Source organism: Ornithodoros turicata, chromosome 1, assembly GCF_037126465.1.
Source record: "Ornithodoros turicata isolate Travis chromosome 1, ASM3712646v1, whole genome shotgun sequence".
Lineage (NCBI taxonomy): Eukaryota > Metazoa > Arthropoda > Arachnida > Ixodida > Argasidae > Ornithodoros > Ornithodoros turicata.
This window is the reverse complement of record NC_088201.1, coordinates 129501512-129522780: the sequence shown is the minus strand read 5'-3', so window position 1 is coordinate 129522780 and position 21269 is coordinate 129501512. Positions and strand designations below refer to the sequence as shown.

General features: G+C 42.7%; 1 protein-coding gene and 1 long non-coding RNA gene across 2 annotated transcripts in view; both read right to left on the bottom strand.

Moving 5' to 3' along the window:
• The window catches only part of LOC135368933 (uncharacterized), a 122347-nt gene that overhangs the window by 43064 nt on the left and 58014 nt on the right, over positions 1-21269 (bottom strand). Inside the window, exon 4 of the mRNA XM_064602503.1 lies at positions 13328-13455. Coding sequence (XP_064458573.1) covers positions 13328-13455 — 128 coding nt within the window. The remainder of the gene's footprint in view (positions 1-13327; positions 13456-21269) is intronic.
• LOC135368919 (uncharacterized) lies at positions 1636-2107 on the bottom strand. Its single transcript, XR_010414895.1, has 3 exons — positions 2074-2107; positions 1906-1983; positions 1636-1715 (listed from the first exon to the last, which is right to left on the bottom strand). It is a non-coding gene; the product is annotated as an uncharacterized LOC135368919 (long non-coding RNA).

Here is a 21269-nt window from a genome sequence, read left to right as displayed (position 1 = left end):
CTCGCTGGTAGCAGAAAAATGTGTTGTCACAGATGGCCTAAAGGGTAAAAATAACCGCTAAACTTTGTCTAGATACATCTAGTTCCTAGGGGCAGAGTATGGACATACCTTGACATTTATCAGTTGAAGCATACGCAGTGTTGGTATTGGGCTGGCTCCACTGAATGGAATGGCAGCTGACAAAAGCACATTTCCAGCAGGCTTATTGGCTATGTACGGCTGGCTTTCCCAACAGAAAATGTGGCCATCTGGACAGTAGCACTTCACTCGAAGCAGGGATACGACACAGCTGAATGACGAAGTGCATGGACTCAAACATGTGGTACATGCACGAAAGAGTTCCTTCAGTTTGCTTTCAAACACTATGTATTTTGGCTCCTCCTGTGGATCCACAGACCGGTATTGATGGCGGTTACTGCAACAGGTTTGCATGTAACATATATAAATATACCCAGAGAAAAACCCAAGATACTGAAGTACAACTGTAATTACCTGAGAACACTGTCGTTACTCGGTGCATATGTAGCGTCTGCTGGGTTTTCGGTGTCACCGATACTGCTCTCTGTCACGTCCATAACTGGTGTGGAACAACGCTTTGGTTCCCATTGCACTGCGGTGTCTTGTTGGTTAGCTTGATGGGGCTCCTCACTTGTCCGGTTGCACGATGTTTGCATCGACTGCCAAGGAAGCCCACTGTCCTGTAGCTGAGTTTGACAAAGCTCTTCACTTGTCTGAGTACATGATGACTGCAGCGCCGCAACATTACGATTTGCTTGTGTGCCTAGAGGTACAAAATCCTATGGGCCACATGTTACACTTATGTCGTTATGTTGCTCATACCAGTTGTCCTAGTCTTCGTAAGTACTGTTTGGGTCCATCTTGACTCCTTCGGTGGAGAATACTGTGTGCCTTTCTCTTCGGTTGAACGCGTGCTTTTGAACTGCTTGCATCCACAGTTCATGCACTCCAGGGTGTTTGGAGGGGTCGTATCGAGCTGTATTGAAGAAATGTTGAAGAAACAAAATGGCAGAGACTGTGCTAATGTACATTGCTCGGAACTTCCAACCAATCTTCCATTACCATGATCTCACTCCGATAAGGCCCGACTGGCGGTGGACATCACAGACTGTACCGGGTCTGACACCGTTCTTTCGAGGGCTGGGTGTTGACATGGTGTTGCTTGTTGTCAAGACATGTGGAGGCAGACTCAACAGACAGATTCAGCACAGGCGTCCCGAAGATTGCCCCAGATTTTATTTTCTGTTGAGGTCATTTCCACACATAGTGACAACAAGCTACAGCATGTCAACATCCTGCCACTCCTCGAAAGAACATGGGTCAGATTCGGTACTGAATGCAGTGTTCTCCGCCAGATTTGTGCTGGTGCTAGTATTGGAGCTAGGTCATGGTAATAGGAGATTGGTTGGAAGGTTTGAGCCCTGTACATTATGGTATGACATCTCCATGGTAAACCAGATTATTCCTTCCCGGATCAGGATAGGAGTAATTGCAGTTAAACCTGATTTCTCTTTGGAAACCATGTATCACGTAGAGTCACATGTTATTTGCAGTACATTGTGACAATTTGTATGCATGTCATATATAAGTAATATTACAATGTAAGAGTAGACACTCACATCGGGAGACAGAAATGCAGGGGAAGCACGCACTGTTTCAGATGCGTGGCTGCTTTCTTCGTTACCATGTTGGGAAGCCTGTAAATAATATTGCGAGGCGCAGTGCAGCATCAATAAATGTTACTGTAAAAGGCATGTGTACCTGCACATACACACAACATGCACTCTTAGATCAGGTAACGTCTTGCAGAATACCGTTCAGTTACCGAACAGTGTATAGGTTATAACTGAGCACGCTGGAGCACCGTAAACTTGATAAGTTGCTTACATTGGGAGACAGAAGTGCAGGGGAAGCACACACTGTTTCAGATGCGTGGCTGCTTTCTTCGTTACCAGGTTGGGAAGCCTGTAAACAACATTGTGAGGCAGTGCAACATCAATAAATGTTACCGTAAAATCATGTCTCCTACAAAACCCAATGCCACCATATACTCACAAGAACCATGGAGCCAGTCCATGCAGTGTTACCATTACTAGCTTGGTTGTCACATCCTTCTGGGATACACATGCTGGCCTGAACTGGAGAAAGTGACTGACACAAAGAAGGCTCAAGCCCGCAAGACAGAAAACATACGTATGTGCATATACATACGTATACGTATGTGGTATGGGTGTCTATATTACACGACGCGTTGTAATACGTACCTTGTTTTTCTGTTGCACTGCATGCTGATCGCCCGTCGGCAGGTTCAACGACGGCGTCGCGCCAGGCGTCAGTCTACCTCGGAATCTCCCAACTCCGGACGCGTCCGCGAGTGCCATGTTCAATACGTAATCGTCCGATCGGAAGTGCAAATAACAGACGGAGATTTCGAAGTTCTGTGGGACGGCATCACGTCCTATCAACCTCAGCCATGTGGTCCGTGCGGGCTCGTTCTTTAGAACATTGTGATAGCGAATACCCGGTCCCTTTCGTCCACCAGAGCGGGATTCTTTGGTGTTTACACAGCCACGAACGCCGCACACACGCATTACGCAGGATTGCAGCGGATTGCGTCAGGCAAGGCACCGATTACCATACACAGTTTCAGCCGCGTTGCGCTTACGTAAAACTAGCTGAAATGAGAGGACGAGTGACGGTTGTGTTAGGGTTTATATAGCAGTGTGCGCGGTGATCCGTCTACTGTAAGATCTCTTTTGAAGGACGTTTCTTTGAGGCGATAGAAGCAATAAATTCGCGTTAAAAATATACGGAAACAAAATACAGTCATCTCTCCTAAATACCTTCGACAATAAAGAAACAGCTGTTTGCTGCGGTCGGTATTACACTGCAGTATTGCACTGTTCTGCAGTCTTGTGATTCCGTAGCGTTAGTGATAGCGATAAATGAATCATGTGTTTCGTAGAACAAGGCACAGTGAATTTTAGGAAATCATGACCGAGCCAGAGTAATGCTTTTTCAGAGCCCCGAACAGCTGAGTAGCAGACAGCATTTCTCCGTACCAATCAGCGAGCGCCCCCCCCCCCCCCCTTACAACGTCAGCGGGAGGTCCCCGGCAGATCATTTGCTGGTTCTGCTCCCCACCACCGTTGCGCACGGTCGCTTTTTGCGGCGTACTTTAAACTCAATTTCTGCGATAATTATGACTCTATGGTGTGAATTACTTCTCATGGTGCATCTTACTGGTCTACTTAACAGTTTTATAGGAAGAAAACCGGGTGTTAAAAATTACTTCTGTGCTACTTTAAGTAAACAGCATAGACATACGGAAATAACGAGAAACAAAACGATCAACAGCTAGCATTAATAGAGTGCCAGAACAATGCACAATCCAACGCAAACAACAGACAGGAAAAATTATTGAAACAACATCAACAGCTAATAGAGAGCCAAAACCCATCACGTAAACAGGAGGTACACAAAGGATAAATAGTTGAAGAACATTCTATCAAAACGTGAAACATGCACGCACTTAACACTGAATAGCAGAGAAACACTCTAAACGGCGCATCTGCCAACGTGTAAACAACAGACACATGCAGGAAAATAATTGAAAAAGAATCTATCAAAATGAGAAACGTGCACGGAGCTAGCACTGAGCTAGCAGAGAAACACTTTGAACGGCACACCATCCACACGTAAACAATAGATACATGCAATAAAATAATAACAAATACAATCAACAGCTAATAGAGAACCAAAGAAATGCACCAAAGCAAACAAGAGGTACACAAAATAAAATAATTGAAAAACAATCTATCAAAATGAGAAACATGCACGGATGAATAGCAGAGAAACACTCTAAACGGTGCATCTAGCCAACATGTAAACAACAGATACATGCAGGAAAATAACTGAAAAATAATCTAACAAAACGAGAAATATGCACGAATGAATAGCAGAGAAACACTTTGAACGGCACACCATCCAACGTGTCACTCCGGTGGGGTCACTCTCTCTCTCTATACACCCCAAAAGCAAAGAAACCGCACATCCTTTGTCAATCTATGGGGTGGGGCAACCCTCTCTCTTTTTCACATTCTTTCCTCCAAAGGAAATATTCTTAGGACCGGCGTACAGAGGCGAATTTTTTTATTGTTCGCAAATAGACATTGGAATTATTCGATTCTCAAGAACGCAATAGGAATTCTATCAACAAACAATAGCACGTAAAAATCTAAGAATAGACTTTTATGTCAGTGCAAACTGGTTTTAGAGAAACAATTATCTAAACAAATTAGAAATATTATCGGCGCAAACAATACTCAATCAACAACGAGAAACGATGCATTTTAATGTATTTCATATCTGACACAACTATTATGCATACATCATTCTCAACTCACAAAATATCAATCGAGTGAATATCTGAATACTGCAAAATTTTGGGACGCGAAAGACAAGACTGAAGGTCTGAAGCAAAATGAGAAAGTCAAATTCATTCAATGATAGAAACAATACTCATTCGAAAACGAGAATCAAATTTAATTACATCGTTTTATGCTAACTTTGCAATAGTAATTTCTACACGCAGAAGCCGCAAACAACTCATCTGAAATGCAAATTAATGTAAAAGTTTGCTACAGCGAAAATCAACGCACACAACTTAAAAATACTCTCCCAACTAGCAGAATAGTTTTATTAATATCAATTGAACGATCATTTGAAGCAAACTCAAAGCAGTAATTCATTTAATTATTTATTTTATTATTTATTTAATGTTTCTCGTTTTAGATTGTTTTTCAATTACTTTCTTTTGTGTACCTCTTGTTTAGGTGTTGGATTTTGGCACTCTATTAGCTGTTGATCTTGTTTCAATAACATTTTCGTGTCTGTTGTTTGCGTTGGATTGTGCATTGTTCTGGCACTCTATTAATGCTAGCTGTTGATCGTTTTGTGTCTCGTTATTTCCGTACGTCTATGCTGTGTACTTAATAAGAAATTGATTAACTAAAAGTTGTGTAATGTTGGAATATTCAAGTTATCTTCCCTATTGCGCACGAAAATGTTCATAACTGTTACGGAATAGGCGTACGCCTCCCGTCTTCAACAAATCAGGGCAGATATTATTAGAGCTGGTTGTTGGCTAGTAGCGTGCTATGCGGTGAAGTTCATTTTTTAATATATTTTTAATATATTTTCAAAGTAGGGTTTGTAGTGTCTCTTACAATGAAAATTGTATGGGGTTCGACTAGATTAAGTCACGAGGATGATTGTATGATAGTTAAAATGATAGATTATTCTCCTCCTCTGTTGTTTTGATTAAGAAAATCTTGTTTGGTTAAATGTAGTGTTATAGATTTTATTTCCTGTTGTGTTCGTGTCAAGTTCGTGTCCCATGGTCTTCCAGGTTCTCTGCTGTCCACACTCCATCGGCACTTGAATTTAAAGCTCCACTATGGTGGTCACGTATAATAGTGTTAGACTTTTAATAATAAAACTTTTAATTTGGATTGTAATCATAATGATTAAAAACATCTTCTTTGATTAAATGTGTCATAATGGAATATTAGCTGTTGCCACAGTAATTTTTTTACACCCAGTTTTGCACCAAATCCGTGTTTTTCTACATAAGCACCCCTTTTTACTCCCTGAGGTGTAAAAAAAGGCGTAAAAAACAGCGTAAGAAAAGGTGTTCTGAAAATTACACGGATTTTTACACCTACAGGCAAATCAAATGGTGTTACTAGAGTGTGAAAAAGGGTGTAAACACCAGCACCCTTGTTACACGATTTTTACTCTTTTTGCGCGAGTTAAGGGTGTTATAATGGTGTTAAAAGACATCAATGATGGTTTTGAGAGAAAGGCTATACTACCATCACTGGTGTTTTAGAAGGCACGAAGGAAGCACACACTGACGAGATATAGTGTTTATGGCAGGCCAAAGTCAGATATGTGCAATTAGCTTCGTTTCGTTATTTTTCTTTTTTCCAAGAGGTAAACAGGCGTCGGTCCCCTGGCGGAAAACCCCGCCAGGGGACCGACGCACGTTGGAGTCGGTGGGCGGCAAGCCAAGCCAAGTCAAGGCCGTCGGCGCGGCGTTCGTTTTTGTTTTTCGTTTTGGATCGTCTGGTATGCTGAGGCCGCGTCCGTTACAGTGAGATAGAGCTTGTTTTTCAGCAAAGATGACAGACGTAGCGTGCCAAGTTGTGGTTGAGGACACTCCAACTGATTTGAGGAGTGCTATCTCGGCTTCGAGAATTTTGGCGTCATACGTGAACGCCACTGACAGGATTCAGGTATGTTGCTTCTTGTGCCATACGCTTGAAGTAGAACACAGAACTACACATGCAGAGCGTTGTGATGACTTAGTAACAACATTGCTGTCACCTCTAGGTTCGGGATAGCGACATCCGTGAGTGTTGAATTCGCGGAGGGCGATGAGATAATGCATACGGCGACAGTACCCGTCTTGCAACCTCGCCGTCAGGAACGCTCGAAGGATTCAGTACGTATGAGTCGACTGTTATCCTATCTCTGCAATTTAAGCTATATTGTGATCATATAATAGTAGTGTTGCTCAGACTCTCATGCGTCCCTCGGAGCCCGCTACCATGTGTTGAAATAGCTTGTTTGGAAACTTAAAATTGCACGTCGTTGTCGTCGCCAATGTCATATTCCTTTTCTCTCGCCACGGCATTGTTCGACATTGTGCAGAAAAGGAAATCCAGGCTCCCTTCTGGTAATTCATGCTGGTAGTTCATGGTGAACAGTAGGATTCAAGGGGAAGACGTCGAGCACTGAAGTGTTGCCTATCAAGCAACAGCTATTGTTTTCTGTTGGAAAATCAGTGTGTATTGGGTACATATCTGCTGTGCTGTGTGCACTTGGTGTTTTCTCACTGAAAACCGTAAAAATTCTAATAGGGAGTATATTTACATGTAAAGTTACTGAAAACAGTAGGTTGTGTTCCCTGTTGGGGCTTTTACAGACCTCCTTGCTGTCCACGCCCTGCGAATACTGGGTTCGTATGTGAAGGGTTCCGAAGCAATAAAGAACATGTTTGTGCATTATGTAAGTATATTCCACTTATAATCATGATCATAGTCCTGCAATTTGGTAAATTTAGAGAGTACGCAGTGGTACCAGTGAATCTCATGGTAATTGAATTACTGGGTCGTGTAAGAGAATACCTATCACTATTTTTATCGATATTGAAATAGATAAGCTATGTATATAAATATTGACGTTTTGTCGGTTCAGAGACAGATGTCTTAGAGGTAGAAGGTCGAAAAGGCATGGTTATGCTCAACTAAGCGCAACGTACAAGTGCAATTTATTTGAAGGCTGATGACGTCGCACAAGTATCTCAAAAGCTGTAGATCTGGTACCGATATTTTTCATTGAATGTCCACTTACATATCGATATACTAACAATTTCCAATATCGATGTAATATTGTGTTCATCGATATTTTTATCGAATCTCGATAATTAATCAATATTTTTATCCAATCTCGATAATGATATATGTGAAAATTTTTTTGATATCTTTGCTCCTCTACAGGTTTTCCCGCACATTTTAATCCAAGCGTTACCCAATTTAACCGACTGGTCCACCACATTAATAAAAAACACCAACCAATTTAATCCAAGCAACGTGTGTAAATATATTCCTTCTTGGAAATAGACATGACTAAGACTTTTGTGATTATGCCAATGTACCTGATACCTGATATCCTTTCTGTTAATGTATCCTGAGCTTAACACCTGATCTGTCAACCCCTGGCGTTTGCAGTGTCTTATGACTGCTTTTTGTCGTTATGAGTTTTCATGACTATTTTCAGGATTTGTTCCAATAATTTATTATATCGGATTGCTTCAAACAGTGTCATGCAGTGTTTTATGATTGTCGACGGTCATATTGACATTCCATTACCATTTCCATGCCATGTGTCATGAATCGATTTTATGGGACTAGCGCTGCGTCGAACAGTGTGATAGTGTTTTATGAGTACCAATGGTCATTATCACATTCCAAGACTATTTCCATGATATGTGTAACGAATCAATGTTATGGGACTACCACTCTTTCAAACAGTGCGATACAGTGTTTTATGACTATGGATGGTCATTATCACGTTCCATAACTATTTGAATGACATACCATGAATCAATTTTATGGGACTACCGCAGCTCCAAACAGTGTCATATATGTGTTCTGTGACTACTGACGGTGATTACGACATCCCATGACTATTTTCGTTGTGCCGCCACGAATCAGTTTTATGGGACTACTGTTGCTTCAGTGTCATAGCTCTTTCTGACTATCAGTGGTTGTTATGACACTCCATGAGTTTATTCATGAATTGGGTCATGACTATGCTTTGTCCGAACACCGTTTTCCATGCCGTGTTGTAAGTGTTTTATGACTTCAGACGGCTGTTATGATATTCAATGGCCATTTTCATGGTTCTGTGTCATGAAACGTCGCTATGGGGCTATTGCTGCTTCAGACAGTGTCATATAGCGTTTTATGACTACCAACAGTCATTATGACATTCCATGATATTTTCATAATATCACTATGGCCTGACTCAATGCAGCTCAGCTTCTTCAGGTCATGTCATGCAGTGTTTTATGACCATCTACTAACATCTTAGTGACCATCGGCAGTCATAAAAAAGTGCGTGACACTGTGTGAACGAGCAGTATAGCTGCATACAGTCATGACCCGCATTATGAAAATAGTCATAGAATGTCATAATGGTCAACTGTAATCGTAAAACAATATATGGCAGCGTTTGAAGCCGTGGTAGTCCCATAACATTGATTCATGGTACATAACATGAAAGTACTTATGGAATGTTATAATGACCGTCGTTAGTCACAAAACACTGTATGACACTGTTTGAAGGAGCGGTAGTCCCTTAAAAGCAATTCATGGCACCATATCATGAAAATAGTCATAATGACTAAAAGCAGTCATAAACACCGCATAACATGCAAAAACCAGGCGTTGTTGGATCAGTATTCATAAACTTGTGATACATTGGCGTAACCATGAAAGTCTCAGTCATTGCAATTACCATGACGGAATAACACAGAATACCTTTACACATGTTGCTCGTATTAGACTACGTAGCGTTTACATTAAATTGGTTGGTGTTAGGATTATTTTGGTTGTCCAATGGATTAACTTGGGTAGCGCTTGGATGAAAGTGAGTGACCAGTGGATTAAAATGAGCGAGAAAACCTCTAGTAATTACACAACAGTCGTACAAGTATGCAGTTGAGGCAGTGTTTCCACTTGGAAGGCACAGTCTCTTTGCATATGGGAACTGTATGAACATCTCAGACAACATTTGTCCTAGATGATAACAGTTCTCAAATTGTTATTCAAATTCCATGAGCAGTGAAAGAAGGACGGGGTCATATATTTGTGTACTACAATTCTATCCAATGTTCAACGCCACACTATTCACACCATACGCATTCCTAAACCTGTGTTTCCCCTTTCATAGGATACACCTATGCCGGTGACACCGTGCATCATGTTCACTGGGAGCAGCATTGAAGAAGCGGAGCATATGGACCTCTATGTCGGCGAGTAGCGCCTTCTCAGAACCATCGACCTTGAAGAGGGCTTGGCTGCCATTCTTGCAGCTATTGGTTATTTCATATTGTCTACAGTTCAAAGCCGCACCGTACATCTTGAAGCCTGAAAGAGCGATGCCTGAAAGTGAGTGACTCTCGTGCAAGAAGCCCCGTGGATCAATTTTTTCAACAGTTACAGAAAAGAGCTTGCGAATGCTTCGAACATCTAAAACATTTGCTGCATTAACTGACTTGTAGTGAGCCCTGCATCCCCCCCCCCCTCCCAAACAGGCAGCCATTTCGTCAAGGAATTGGAAATTCTTCGGAAGCACGGGTGTGTTCTTTCTTGTTCTTTGGCACTGAACTCTCATAAGCATGGGGGATTACCATTCTTCTGGCAATGTAGCCGTCCATTTGTCAACATACCTGGCACAGCGCATTACATTTAGGGAAATTACTTTGGGTATCCTGTGCTTCCATTTCTAGTCTTTAGTATGTGCTCTTGTTAAAAGATAGTCTTTTATCCGTTTTCTTTTTTTTTTTTGCTTGCCAGAAAAGCTGTTTCCTTTTGTAAAAGCTTTTTGCTGGCTGTTTTCATTACCCTTTCGCATCAACGTGCTATATTTGCACTAGCTTCTCATTTGGTGTATGGGATCTGTAGTGGTGCCTTATGTGGATTTAAACATTTAATATGCCTTTTCATCTTATTTTTTGTCTCATTGCTGCTGTTTCAATTAGTTATTTCATCAAGGACTCAGTTCTGCTTTGCCTTCTTTCCACATACTGTGCATAATTTTCCACTCTTGGCAGCGTTATAAGGACTTTAGTTTCACATCTGTACATGCACTTGTACTTCGCCAATAAACATAACTTTGTCGTCATACATTGTTCCAGGCATATTCCTCACATTCAGGCACGCTGTTGAGCTGGTCGGGCTATCCTTCTTTTCCAATCTGTGGAACACCAGTCCTCCAGTGACCTGCCATAATGGCTTTCTATTACTCGTCTGGTGCGCCAAAAATCTCAGATTATACAAGGTGACAAGCCGAGGCCTCGCAAGATTTCCGTAACCAGCATGTGCAGCTATGCAACAACCAGGTCAACAGCGGAGGTCCGTGCAATGCTGCGTCCGAAACACTCCATTGTAAGGGTGTTTCTTCTGCAAAACACCCCTTTCAATCGGTGTTTTTGGCAGCTTACACCTTATGGAAGGGGTGTTTTTTGCACGTTACACCTTTTGAAAGGGTGTTTTGTGCCGATTACACCCTTTTAGAAAGGTGTAAAAAATTACACCCTGGTGTATGGTGTAAAATTTACACTGATATGAGGTGCGCTATGGGACAAACCGTTTACACTAAAAAGGTGTAAAAAAATTTACTGCATGAAGTTACGTGCACTGTTAGAACTTTGTAATTAAAAGTCCGCTCAGGTGGTCATGTTAGACTTTTTATAATAAAACTTTTAATTTTGATTGTAATCGTATTGATTAAAAATATCTTCTTTGATTAAAATGTGCTACTTAATTGCTTAATTATCTGCTTAATTGAAAACTTGCGTGATTATCACTAATAAAAAATTGTGATACCCTTCAATGCTATTGCATCAGATTTTTTGCTAAGTTTTTTTCTCCTTCACACAGAGTCATAACATAATTCCTGATACTAATGACTTTAATAAATATATTTTCACTTGTACTTTCGTGTATGGCTATCCTTTGCATGTTAACTGCCTACTGCACACATGTTGTAGCGGGAAAAAAATTGCGATTGAAGTCGACACAGATTGAAAAATGATGAAAGAAGTCGCCCCAGGCTGAAAAATGTGACCGGCTAAGCGCGCACGCAACCCTCCGGCCATGCTCCGCCCACTGCAGCGGCCCTCCACCCGAGCGCCGCCCGCCGGTCGCGGGAAAAAATATGCGAGTGAAGTCGGCCCAGGTTGAAAAGTGCCGACGGTAAATGAAGGCCCTCCGCCAACTCCACGGATCACTTCATAAGAATCTGATTAATTGTGTCGTGTGGGAATATTCAACTTAGCTATTGTGCTTGAAGTTACGTACATGTATCAGAACTTTGTAATTAAAATTCCTCTATGGTGCTCACATATAATAATGTTAGACTTTGTATAATAAAACTTGTAATTTTGATTGTAATCATATTGATTAAAAATATCTTCTTTGATTAAATGTGCTATCCCATTTTAGTTCTGATTGGAATTGACATTGAAAACTTAATTGAAAACTTGTGTGATTACCATTAATAAAAAGTATTGTGTATGATGTGTGATACCCCATCAATGCTATAGCATCATATCTGTAATAAGTATAAACTTTGTTACGTGTATCGTATTGTGTTTCTTCTGCATCAGGTTTTTGGATTGTTTTTTCTCCTTCACACAGAGTCATAACATAATTCCCGACACTAATTACTTTAATAAATATCTTTCATCTTTCATCATTAATAAATATATTTTCACTTGTGCTTTTGTGTATGACTATCCTTTGCATGTCTATATTTGCATGTAAACCGCCCACCGCGCAGGTGTTGTAGCGGGTAAAATTAACGAAACAAGTCGGCCCAGGCTGAAAAATGTGAGGTGATAAGCGCGCACGCAGCCCTCCGGCCACGCGCCGCACACCGGTAAGAGCCTCCACCCGAGCACAGCCCGCCGGTGGCGGGAAAAATACGCGAACGAACCAGACGTGACGGTTGCGGTGCCCTGGTGGCCATTTTGTAGTTTCGCCTCCGGCCTCCTACGAAACCTAATAGTACTACTGGACAAGAAAAAGAATGGCTACACTAAGAGCTTCATACGCAGGATCGCCCACCGTCATTATGGCGACATACGTCACCACCCATCTCAGAAGAACAACCCTGTCGGCCGTAACAGGCGCATTGCCGTTCCCTACACTCTAAGAAAAACAATGAGTAAAATAGGGAGCAATTGCAGCTTCTAGTCCCCTAGATAACCAGTTATTCCCTATTTTAGTCCTCTAACCCGACATTTACACCCCAGGACTGCAAGTTGTCATTGAACTTCGCAAATGGCGTTCCGTATGCTACAGACTACGTAAATATGTGCTCTTGGTCAATATGATGGCACAACGCTGTATAACTCAGCCAGCTTTAGGAATGGCGCCATCTGCAATGTCCGTCACTACTGCAGGTAAAGACCGTGCAGTCAGCTGCGAATTGGTGGGTACAGTCTCCTCTGATGAAGACGGCTTGGTTCCTGTGGGATTTCCAGATCCTGGGCAAATTGCCCCTGCTGCTCGCTATGTCCAACGCACCAAACGCCCGGGATGAAACGCCAAACTATTGCATAACAATGCTGATCGCTCCGCGTCATGAGCAAATGCTATGCAGGGGTTGGAAATTTTTCCACACCCATCTCAGAGCCCAGATCTGGTACCCTCCGAGCACCATCTATCTGGATTTGTGAAGGACTAGTAGCGCTGACAAGGTTACAAAACGATGTATAAAGCTAATGGGAAGACTGCAGATAGAAATGACGTATTTTTCTCGCCACTAATAAAGCATGACGTTTCAGGAAAAAATTAGCTCATGACCTTGTTTACGACTTTCGTATCACCAGGGTTCGACTGTATCTGGGATAAAAGTTTTGGTTAACGACATCGAAGGAGGATCAGATATGCAATGGAGGAATGCGAAATGCATGGTACGACTTGTGCATTCACTGCGTTACGTCACTTACGTACTACCGTAGCATTCACAGTAGCTGTGCTGGTCATAGGTGTGGTCGTAGTAGTAGCGACAATAGAGGTTCCGGTAGGCTCTGCTGGATATGCTGGAGTGGGTTCTAGGTCGTCTTTAGTGTAACCCCTGAGTAACCAGAAGTAAAAATAATAAGTGTTAGAATAATACTTTATTCAAGAAATTGTGAGGCGAGAGTGAGCACAAAGAGCACAATGCGACTTTAGCATAGTGCTAAAGTGCATGTCATAGTCAGGGAGACGATGTGAGTCATTAAATATCTAGGATAGGATGCAGACGGGATGGAGACACTGTAATGCAAAAGGATGTGTTGTCAGTTCTCATAACACCAAGCAATGTTTCACTGCGGTGATTTAAATTAACATACAAGCACACGTTCATTGCCTCGTGAGGGGTCTGAAGTGAAATATTCTTAACTGTTTACGGCTATTTTGAATATTTTACAGGTGACGGTTCCGTCCTGTCAGCTCACCTCGAAACCTTATACTTTCTAAGCTATGGCATCACTGGTACTATCATTTGTTGTTTTATTTGTTATACGGTTAGCTGTCGAACCTGACAAAAGCTCTACAACAACACCACAGCGTGTTAACGTCCCCAATTTCAATAAGATTCACAAGATTTCATAGCAACCGCCGTGAGACACGTGCCTTGAGAAAATATGACTTTTCTGCGGCAGGGACCACAGGACTGACATCGTTGTAACATTTCCCCAAAGGTGACAGGTTCGCACCAAAAAGCGTAATCCAACGTCAGTTCCGTGCGCTTGAGAAATTTAAATTTTTTTATATATGGGTGCATATACATAGGTTAAAAAGGTTGAGATATTAGACGGCTACGAAGATGAATAAACGTAAAATAATACGTCTTGGTTATTACCGGGAAGTTACAAAAACTAGTTTATTTAATGGAGCATTAAACTCCTAAACTACAACATGCTCTGAGGAATTGAAAAAAAAAAAGGTCGACATTCCTTTAGTGGCACTGTCTTTGTCAGGATAAAAAAAAAAAAAGAAACGAGTGATTCATATACATATATATAGGGGATGTCTTTTTTTAATAGAGATTTTTCATACAAAAACTGTAAGGGCTACAGACTTCACAGACAGTTTTCACTTCTATCATCTCTCGGCCAGAGGACGTTTTTGGCCATCTGTTGCTCAACCGTCGAATGACTAATTACCTGAAATCATCAATTAACTTTTTATTGTAAAAGCTACGAAGTTGTCCCAATGAGAACATCTGTTCCTTTCGGTCACCTGATATCGTAGCCGTTTTTAGAACAAAAATCAATTCGATAGATCGTCTGCAAATATTCTTGGAGGAACACCATTTTTCTTAATTTTGTTCATTGCGTATCTTCAGGGACGCGTCTTTCTTTCACCCCCAATGTAAGAGGGTGAACGAGTACAGTGCCACCTCATGCACCGAAGATGAACGAGAGGATAGAGAGGTAGCAAGCGAGCTGGTGGTATAGATCCATAACTTAAAAACCCGAGACTAGGCGACAAAAAAAAACGACAAACACAGACAAGGTCTCAAACACAGCTGAAAGTTTACTTAACAGCACAAACATATAAGGGTTCAAGTGGGTGAGAATGAAGGGTGAGGAGAACGTAAGAACGTCCCCAAAACCAACGGGAAGGTCAGGGAAGGCTTGCTGACACAGTTCCCAGCAGAGATAATGGACAGCGTTTCCTTCATAAGCCTTTTGTTGAGGTTACTTTCACTGGACATTACAAAGGTTTCATGCCATCTGGGCGCACAACCTCTACAGACTTGCAGGTGTTTTACCAATTCGGAGGAACAATCGCTATTTTTTACTTTGAGGGCATGCTCCCGCAAGCGATCATTTAGGCAGCGTTTACTTTGGCCGATATAACAAAAAACACATTCCTGAGGTATCTGATATACAATATTCGAGCGACAGTTAACATACATAGTTCTGTGGGTTTTACACGAAGTTTCAACTTTTTCAAACGGTGTCAACGAGTCTAAACGAAAATCATTTCTAAATACAAGGTTCACATCAAATTTCTTCGCAACAAAAAGCAGGTTATGAGAAATTTTATGAAAATACGTCACATCACACTGACATTCATTTATATTTACGAAAGCATGTTGCGTTTTGGAAAACATGTGACAACAAGACAACAGCTAATGGCGACATTTGTTTAGTTTACTTTGGTGAAGACTCCTGACCGTCCAGACGACAGAAATGGCGAGCTCTTTTCCGGCGCACTTGGAGGTCGATCTGATCACTTTGGTGGAAGAACGGCCTGCCTCGTGGCAGATTAAACATCACGATTACCACAAGAAAGACGTTCGCGAGAGATTGTTTGGGGAAATCGTGCTTGAACTTGGAGTGGAGGGTGAGTATCCGTTTTTAACATAGCCCAAGCGTGTATGCTCATTTTCTAAATTATTCCGGTTGCCGCTGTAAAGGCAAAATGGAATTCGCTCCGATCGGGGTTTGCCAGAGAGCAACAAAAGACTTTAGCGAAGCGGTCAGGGGACGGCGGAGATCAGGCGTACGTTTCTTCGTGGACTCATTTCAAGAGGATGAGCTTCATCGCATCCGGAAATCCAAGGAGCGGTAGCGACTCGAGCCTCGACGAGTCGTCATCCCCGACTCCCGCCGTTCAGGTACGATCACACATGCCACTGGTATGTATTTCACGTCATTGAGTGGCAAGATACGAAGGCAGAAAACTAGGCGATGTCAAGTTGCCGCCGGTGGTCAGTAAATCAAAGAGTGCTATTAACGGTAGCAGCAACTTATTTATTTACATGTGGTTACAATGTGTAAATAAATAAGTTGCTGCTACCGTTTAATGTCACTGTTGGACAAATAGTGGCAGTGAAAACCTTTTCACACAGTTTTACCAAACTTGTGTTTAGAAATGATATGGGAACTGGAAAATTAAGAGCACGGAGATTCCCTTTGTACGTTCCTTCCGGCATCTAATCAACTTTTTATCGCGTTGCAATTGTTTTACTAAAATTCATATTTTTGTACTAGCGCCATATTTAATTATCACTTTCTGCAAACAGCTGTTTTCGTCTTTGCACCTTCCCTCCCATTTTTAGCGACTGATCGTATTGCTAAGTGACAATCCGCCTTTTCAAAAAATGTGTACAGCGCATGCGCAAGATCGCTGCGCTCCGCGAGGCAGAATGCCGAAACGATCTGGTAGGCACGGGGCAGCTCGCGGCTCTGTTTTGCGGGTGTAGCGAAGCACGAAGGCAAGTGAAGCAGCATTCGATGTAGTGTCAATAGGGCGCTGCAATGGGCAGCACTGGTATAAAGATCAGGGTCACGCGCTGATTTTTTTTTTTTTGTTAAATCTGGGAACGTGCTCGACACCAGAAAACCCGGAGCCTGCAGACTGGATTATCCATATGATCCTAGTTCTTTTGCCTTTGGGCGCGGACTGTGCGCTCTAGACCCACGACACTTATTTTCAACTTTCGCCGCAACTCTTTGTTGCACATTTTTGTTTCGCAGTTTGGTACACAAATATTACGCGTGAAACAGCTTTTTCAACAGATCCTTTTCAACTGCTGCGGTATCTTACTCAGCAGCACTAATTGAGCAGCGCAAAGGCAGTACGGACTTTAACTTCTATTTTCTGGCGATACATACACATATTATGATATATCACACGACAACACGTGAAAATAGACAAAATAACATTTTCTCGCCTACTGACACCAAACATACGCACCTTTGATTACCTTGTGCTCTGTCCCCCCCTTTTTTTTCTTTCGGGATTGAAAACCTCCCGGCACACAACAACAATAGAGAGTTTTAGTGCATCGTACGCTATCGCCTATATGTACGCAGGAGATAGCGTTATGGTTCTGTGCAATACGCGAAGCTCTCTTTATGTTTTGCGCGTGCGCAGAACCAGCAACGCTATCTCTTACGTACGCAAAGGCGACAGCGTACGATACACTAAAACTCACTAATCATGCAAAACTGCAGCAGGTCGAACAACGTTTCTTCTCCCCTAACGCTAATAAACTGTAAAGATAATTGTATATCCTAGGAGCGCAGCACCATAAAAATCGTAGTGCACGGTCAACATCATTTCATCATATCTTAATGGCAACGTACGGTTCATGCATTTCCTCAGCAGTGACAGGCATAAAAAGTGACGTGCTTGAAAATGTTGCACAAACGTTGTCTCGCAGTTTACTGACATCAATGTTGCAACTGTGTTCCTCCTTTCGTAAGTGGAAATCGCTTTTTCGCTTGACGTGCGCGTAGCAGATCCTGTGCACGTAAGAAGTCCTGTATTTGCTCGCTGCTGCGCCACAGCAAACTGCTTACGATCTTCCTCCAGCTTGTATTGAAACAGTGAGTGTCCTAAGTAGTCTATTGTTGTATTGTTGACCCTATGAGATGAGCCACAGAGTAGTCTATGTTGGTTCCTGGGGCTCAGCAGTCTTGATATCAGAACGAAAATAGCCTTCCATGTCCATCGTGGATACGAAGAGAGCATGCTCACGCGCTGCACTCTTGCCTACCACTTTACTTTGCGGGTTAGCCGCGCGGTGGCGCCAGCTCTTTTTGAAAAGGGGGATTGCACTTACACTAGCAACAAGCAGTTGCCATGTCATATCAATATAACGCACACAAAGCATTTTCTTTTACTGTGACAAATTTTGCTGCAACTAGCTTCTTACTGAAGCATCTTCGCTCCCTGTTTTCTTTTTTGCTGCTTGCATGAGTGTCATAATTGTGTGAATTATTGACAGAACACAGCAGAATCCTTCTGTTGAGCTGTTGGAAACTGCTGCTTTGGTTCTAACTTGACATTGCAGTAGGAGCAGCGTCGTCATCCTTCACATCCAACCTCCTCCACAGCTGCGTAACTCTATGCCATCCTTTTCTTTCTACAACACATCGCTGATTTTCCACCCCGGGAATGGGCAGTCTTTACAGACTCCAAATCTGCACTTCAAGCAATTGAAAATTCCGGCATACGAGGCCCATCCGCACCCCTAGTCACAGACGTGTTAATGGCTTACCACACTATCTACGCCGCAGGCCACAGGCTAGTTCTCCAGTGGGTTCCAGCCCATTGTGGTGTCGTGGGGAACGAGCAAGCCGACATCGCCGCAGAAGCAGCACTCTCGTATCGGAACCGGACCCGTATTGTTCTGCTCAGAGGAGACCGCCGTTCAATTCTGCGACGTCTAGTGACACCCCTGGCTTCCCGCCAACGGACAACTGACATTCTTCCCCCTCTATGTTGAACAGAGTTGATCCCACGCTGGCTTTCCGCATGCCACGAAACACATCTCGTCAGGATGCTGCATTAATCCACCGCATGCGCCTCGATGTGGCCTTTACAGCTCAGTGGCGTTACCGCTTGAGACAAATTGATTCTCCCACCTGCTGCCACTGTGGTGCTCTTGAGGATCTGGAGCACATTCTTCTTCATTGCCCCCACTACGAACCTTCCCGAACCACACTCTCCGAGTCTCTTCGTCAGCTGGACTCTCGCCCTTTCTCCCTACCGAAATTGCTTGGTCCCTGGCCCAATCCAGCCCAGCAACGCTCTGCGCTCAAAGCTCTTCTGACATTTCTGGACACCATCGGACTTCGACCGTTATTGTGAAGGGGCTCGCTATTTTATTCCCCCCATTCCACCCAGCAATGGGGTAGAGTATCGCCTGTTGCGATGAAACTCCCCACTCTCCAAGGCCGAAAATAAAGTTGTTGTTGTTGTTGATCCTTGGGTCCAGCAACAGCTGACATTTAGCAGTTCTACTTCACGCTGGGCACTTGGTATGCTACAACCAATCATGCCAATCAGCAGTTAGTGAAAAGAGTGCTTCTTTTAAGGCAATTTATTTCATGCCTGACCATAGCAGGCACTATGTGAAGTGTCCAGAATAGTTATTTTTCCTACTACTTTCCATTGTCCAGAATACTTTCCTGCTAGTTACAGATAGGCTATCAGTGACAAGCAGCTTTTGTGTGTGCAAAGAAAGTCTCTCATTGGTCGTCTATATTGTTTCACATGTTAGGCTCTACTGGAGTCGACACAAAGAAGTGTTGCAACTGTTGACGATGATGAACCACATGAAGTCGGTCGTGCCCTGATGGAGGAAGACCTTGAGCCTGTGGTCACGCAGTCGACTAGTGTACAGCCCATTAGTGCCCGTGCAGAGCAAAATGGCTTTTCTCCAGTGAGCACACACGGCGCACAACCTCGCAAAAGGGCTCGGACGGCTACAGAAGAGTCCCCAACGGTGCTGGAGCGACGGACAGTACTCTTGCAAGCAGCCATCGATAGACTGAACCGGCGGGCTGCTACCTGCCAAACCGATGAGGTCGATGATTATATCAAACGGCTAGCAAATGTGTTGCGCCGGGTTCCATCTGGATTGCAGCGTGAAAAACTATTTCACGCGTTAATGACTAAAGCACTCAACACAGTGTTTGAAACGACAGACTTTGGCATAGAGTTTTGAACCACTTTGGATCTACAGTGTTTTTTTTTTTTTTTTTTTGCGCGGCTTGGTTGTGTTCAGCAACATGTTGTCGAACACTTTGAGATGTATTTGGACAGTGCTCAAAACACGGGTGACGACGGCAGGCGTTTCATGCTCAAATAAACATTTATCTATAATTTTTCCAAAATAGAACTATATTGCGAAGTTGTGAAGGATGTGATTTCGCGAAACAAGGGTTAGCAACATTGAAGCAGGTATATCGGGGAAGGAAGCGTGGTGGAGCACATGTAAAATGGCGAGCCGCTTTCCTACCCATCTGGAGCCGTCTCTGATTAATTGAGGACAGGCCTTCTATGTGGAACATCAAGCACATTAGCACAACACACATTACATATAAGATGCACAAGCGTGCACGTAAACCTTGGATCCTTCCGATACACATACGTAAGATAAGGAAGCGCAATGCGCTTTATTCTCAGTTTCTTAAACACCGCACTGAAGAGAACTGGAAGATATACAAGGACTTCCGTAATGGGCTGAATCGCGAACTACGTTCTAGTAAGCTAGCTTATATTCATGCGAAGCTCAACATTGAAAATAGAGGGTCGTTGTGGAAGAATCTGAATTCTTTACTAGAAAGGAGAAGCCCTCAGAATAACATCTCGTCATTGGTCATCAATGGTCAGGAGCGCAGTGGTGCTGACCTGGCGAATGCATTTAATGACCATTTTGTTGGTGCTATACGCCACGGTAATAACCTCAGTATGCCCATATTTTATGATGAATCCCCAACGTCATCTTTGTTTCTCAGCCCCGCCGACGCTGTTGAAGTTTCCTCGATTATTATGTCCATGAAAAACAGTAATGCTCTAGATGCGTTTGGATTGGACATGTAGAGTACTAAACACGTTGCCAATATAATTGCCCCTATACTGTTGCATATTATTAATATTAGCATCGCACATTCTACATTCCCTGATCAGATGAAAATTGCGCGCGTCATTCCCGTTTTCAAGAAAGGTGATCGCACTATACTGTCAAACTACAGACCGATATCTATTCTTCCCCACTTTTCGAAGGTCTTTGAGAAAATTATCCATAATAGGTTGCTTAGCTACCTCGATAAACACGCAATTATCTCGCAAAGACAATATGGCTTTAGACAAGGAAAATCCACGGAATTAGCCCTTTTACGGCAAAAGGATCTTATACTGAGCAACTTTCAAGCCAAGAAAATCAGCCTGGGTATTTACATTGATTTTGCAAAGGCCTTTGACAGCCTGAATCACTTCCTGCTCCTGGCCAAGTTAGGTCACTACGGTATTCGTGGACAAAGCCTTTTTTTCTTTCAGTCATACTTATCTAATCGCCGCCAATACGTTTACTTAGATGAAGCTAACATTTCAGCTACACTCTCCATTTATTCTGGAGTTCCTCAAGGCAGCATTTTA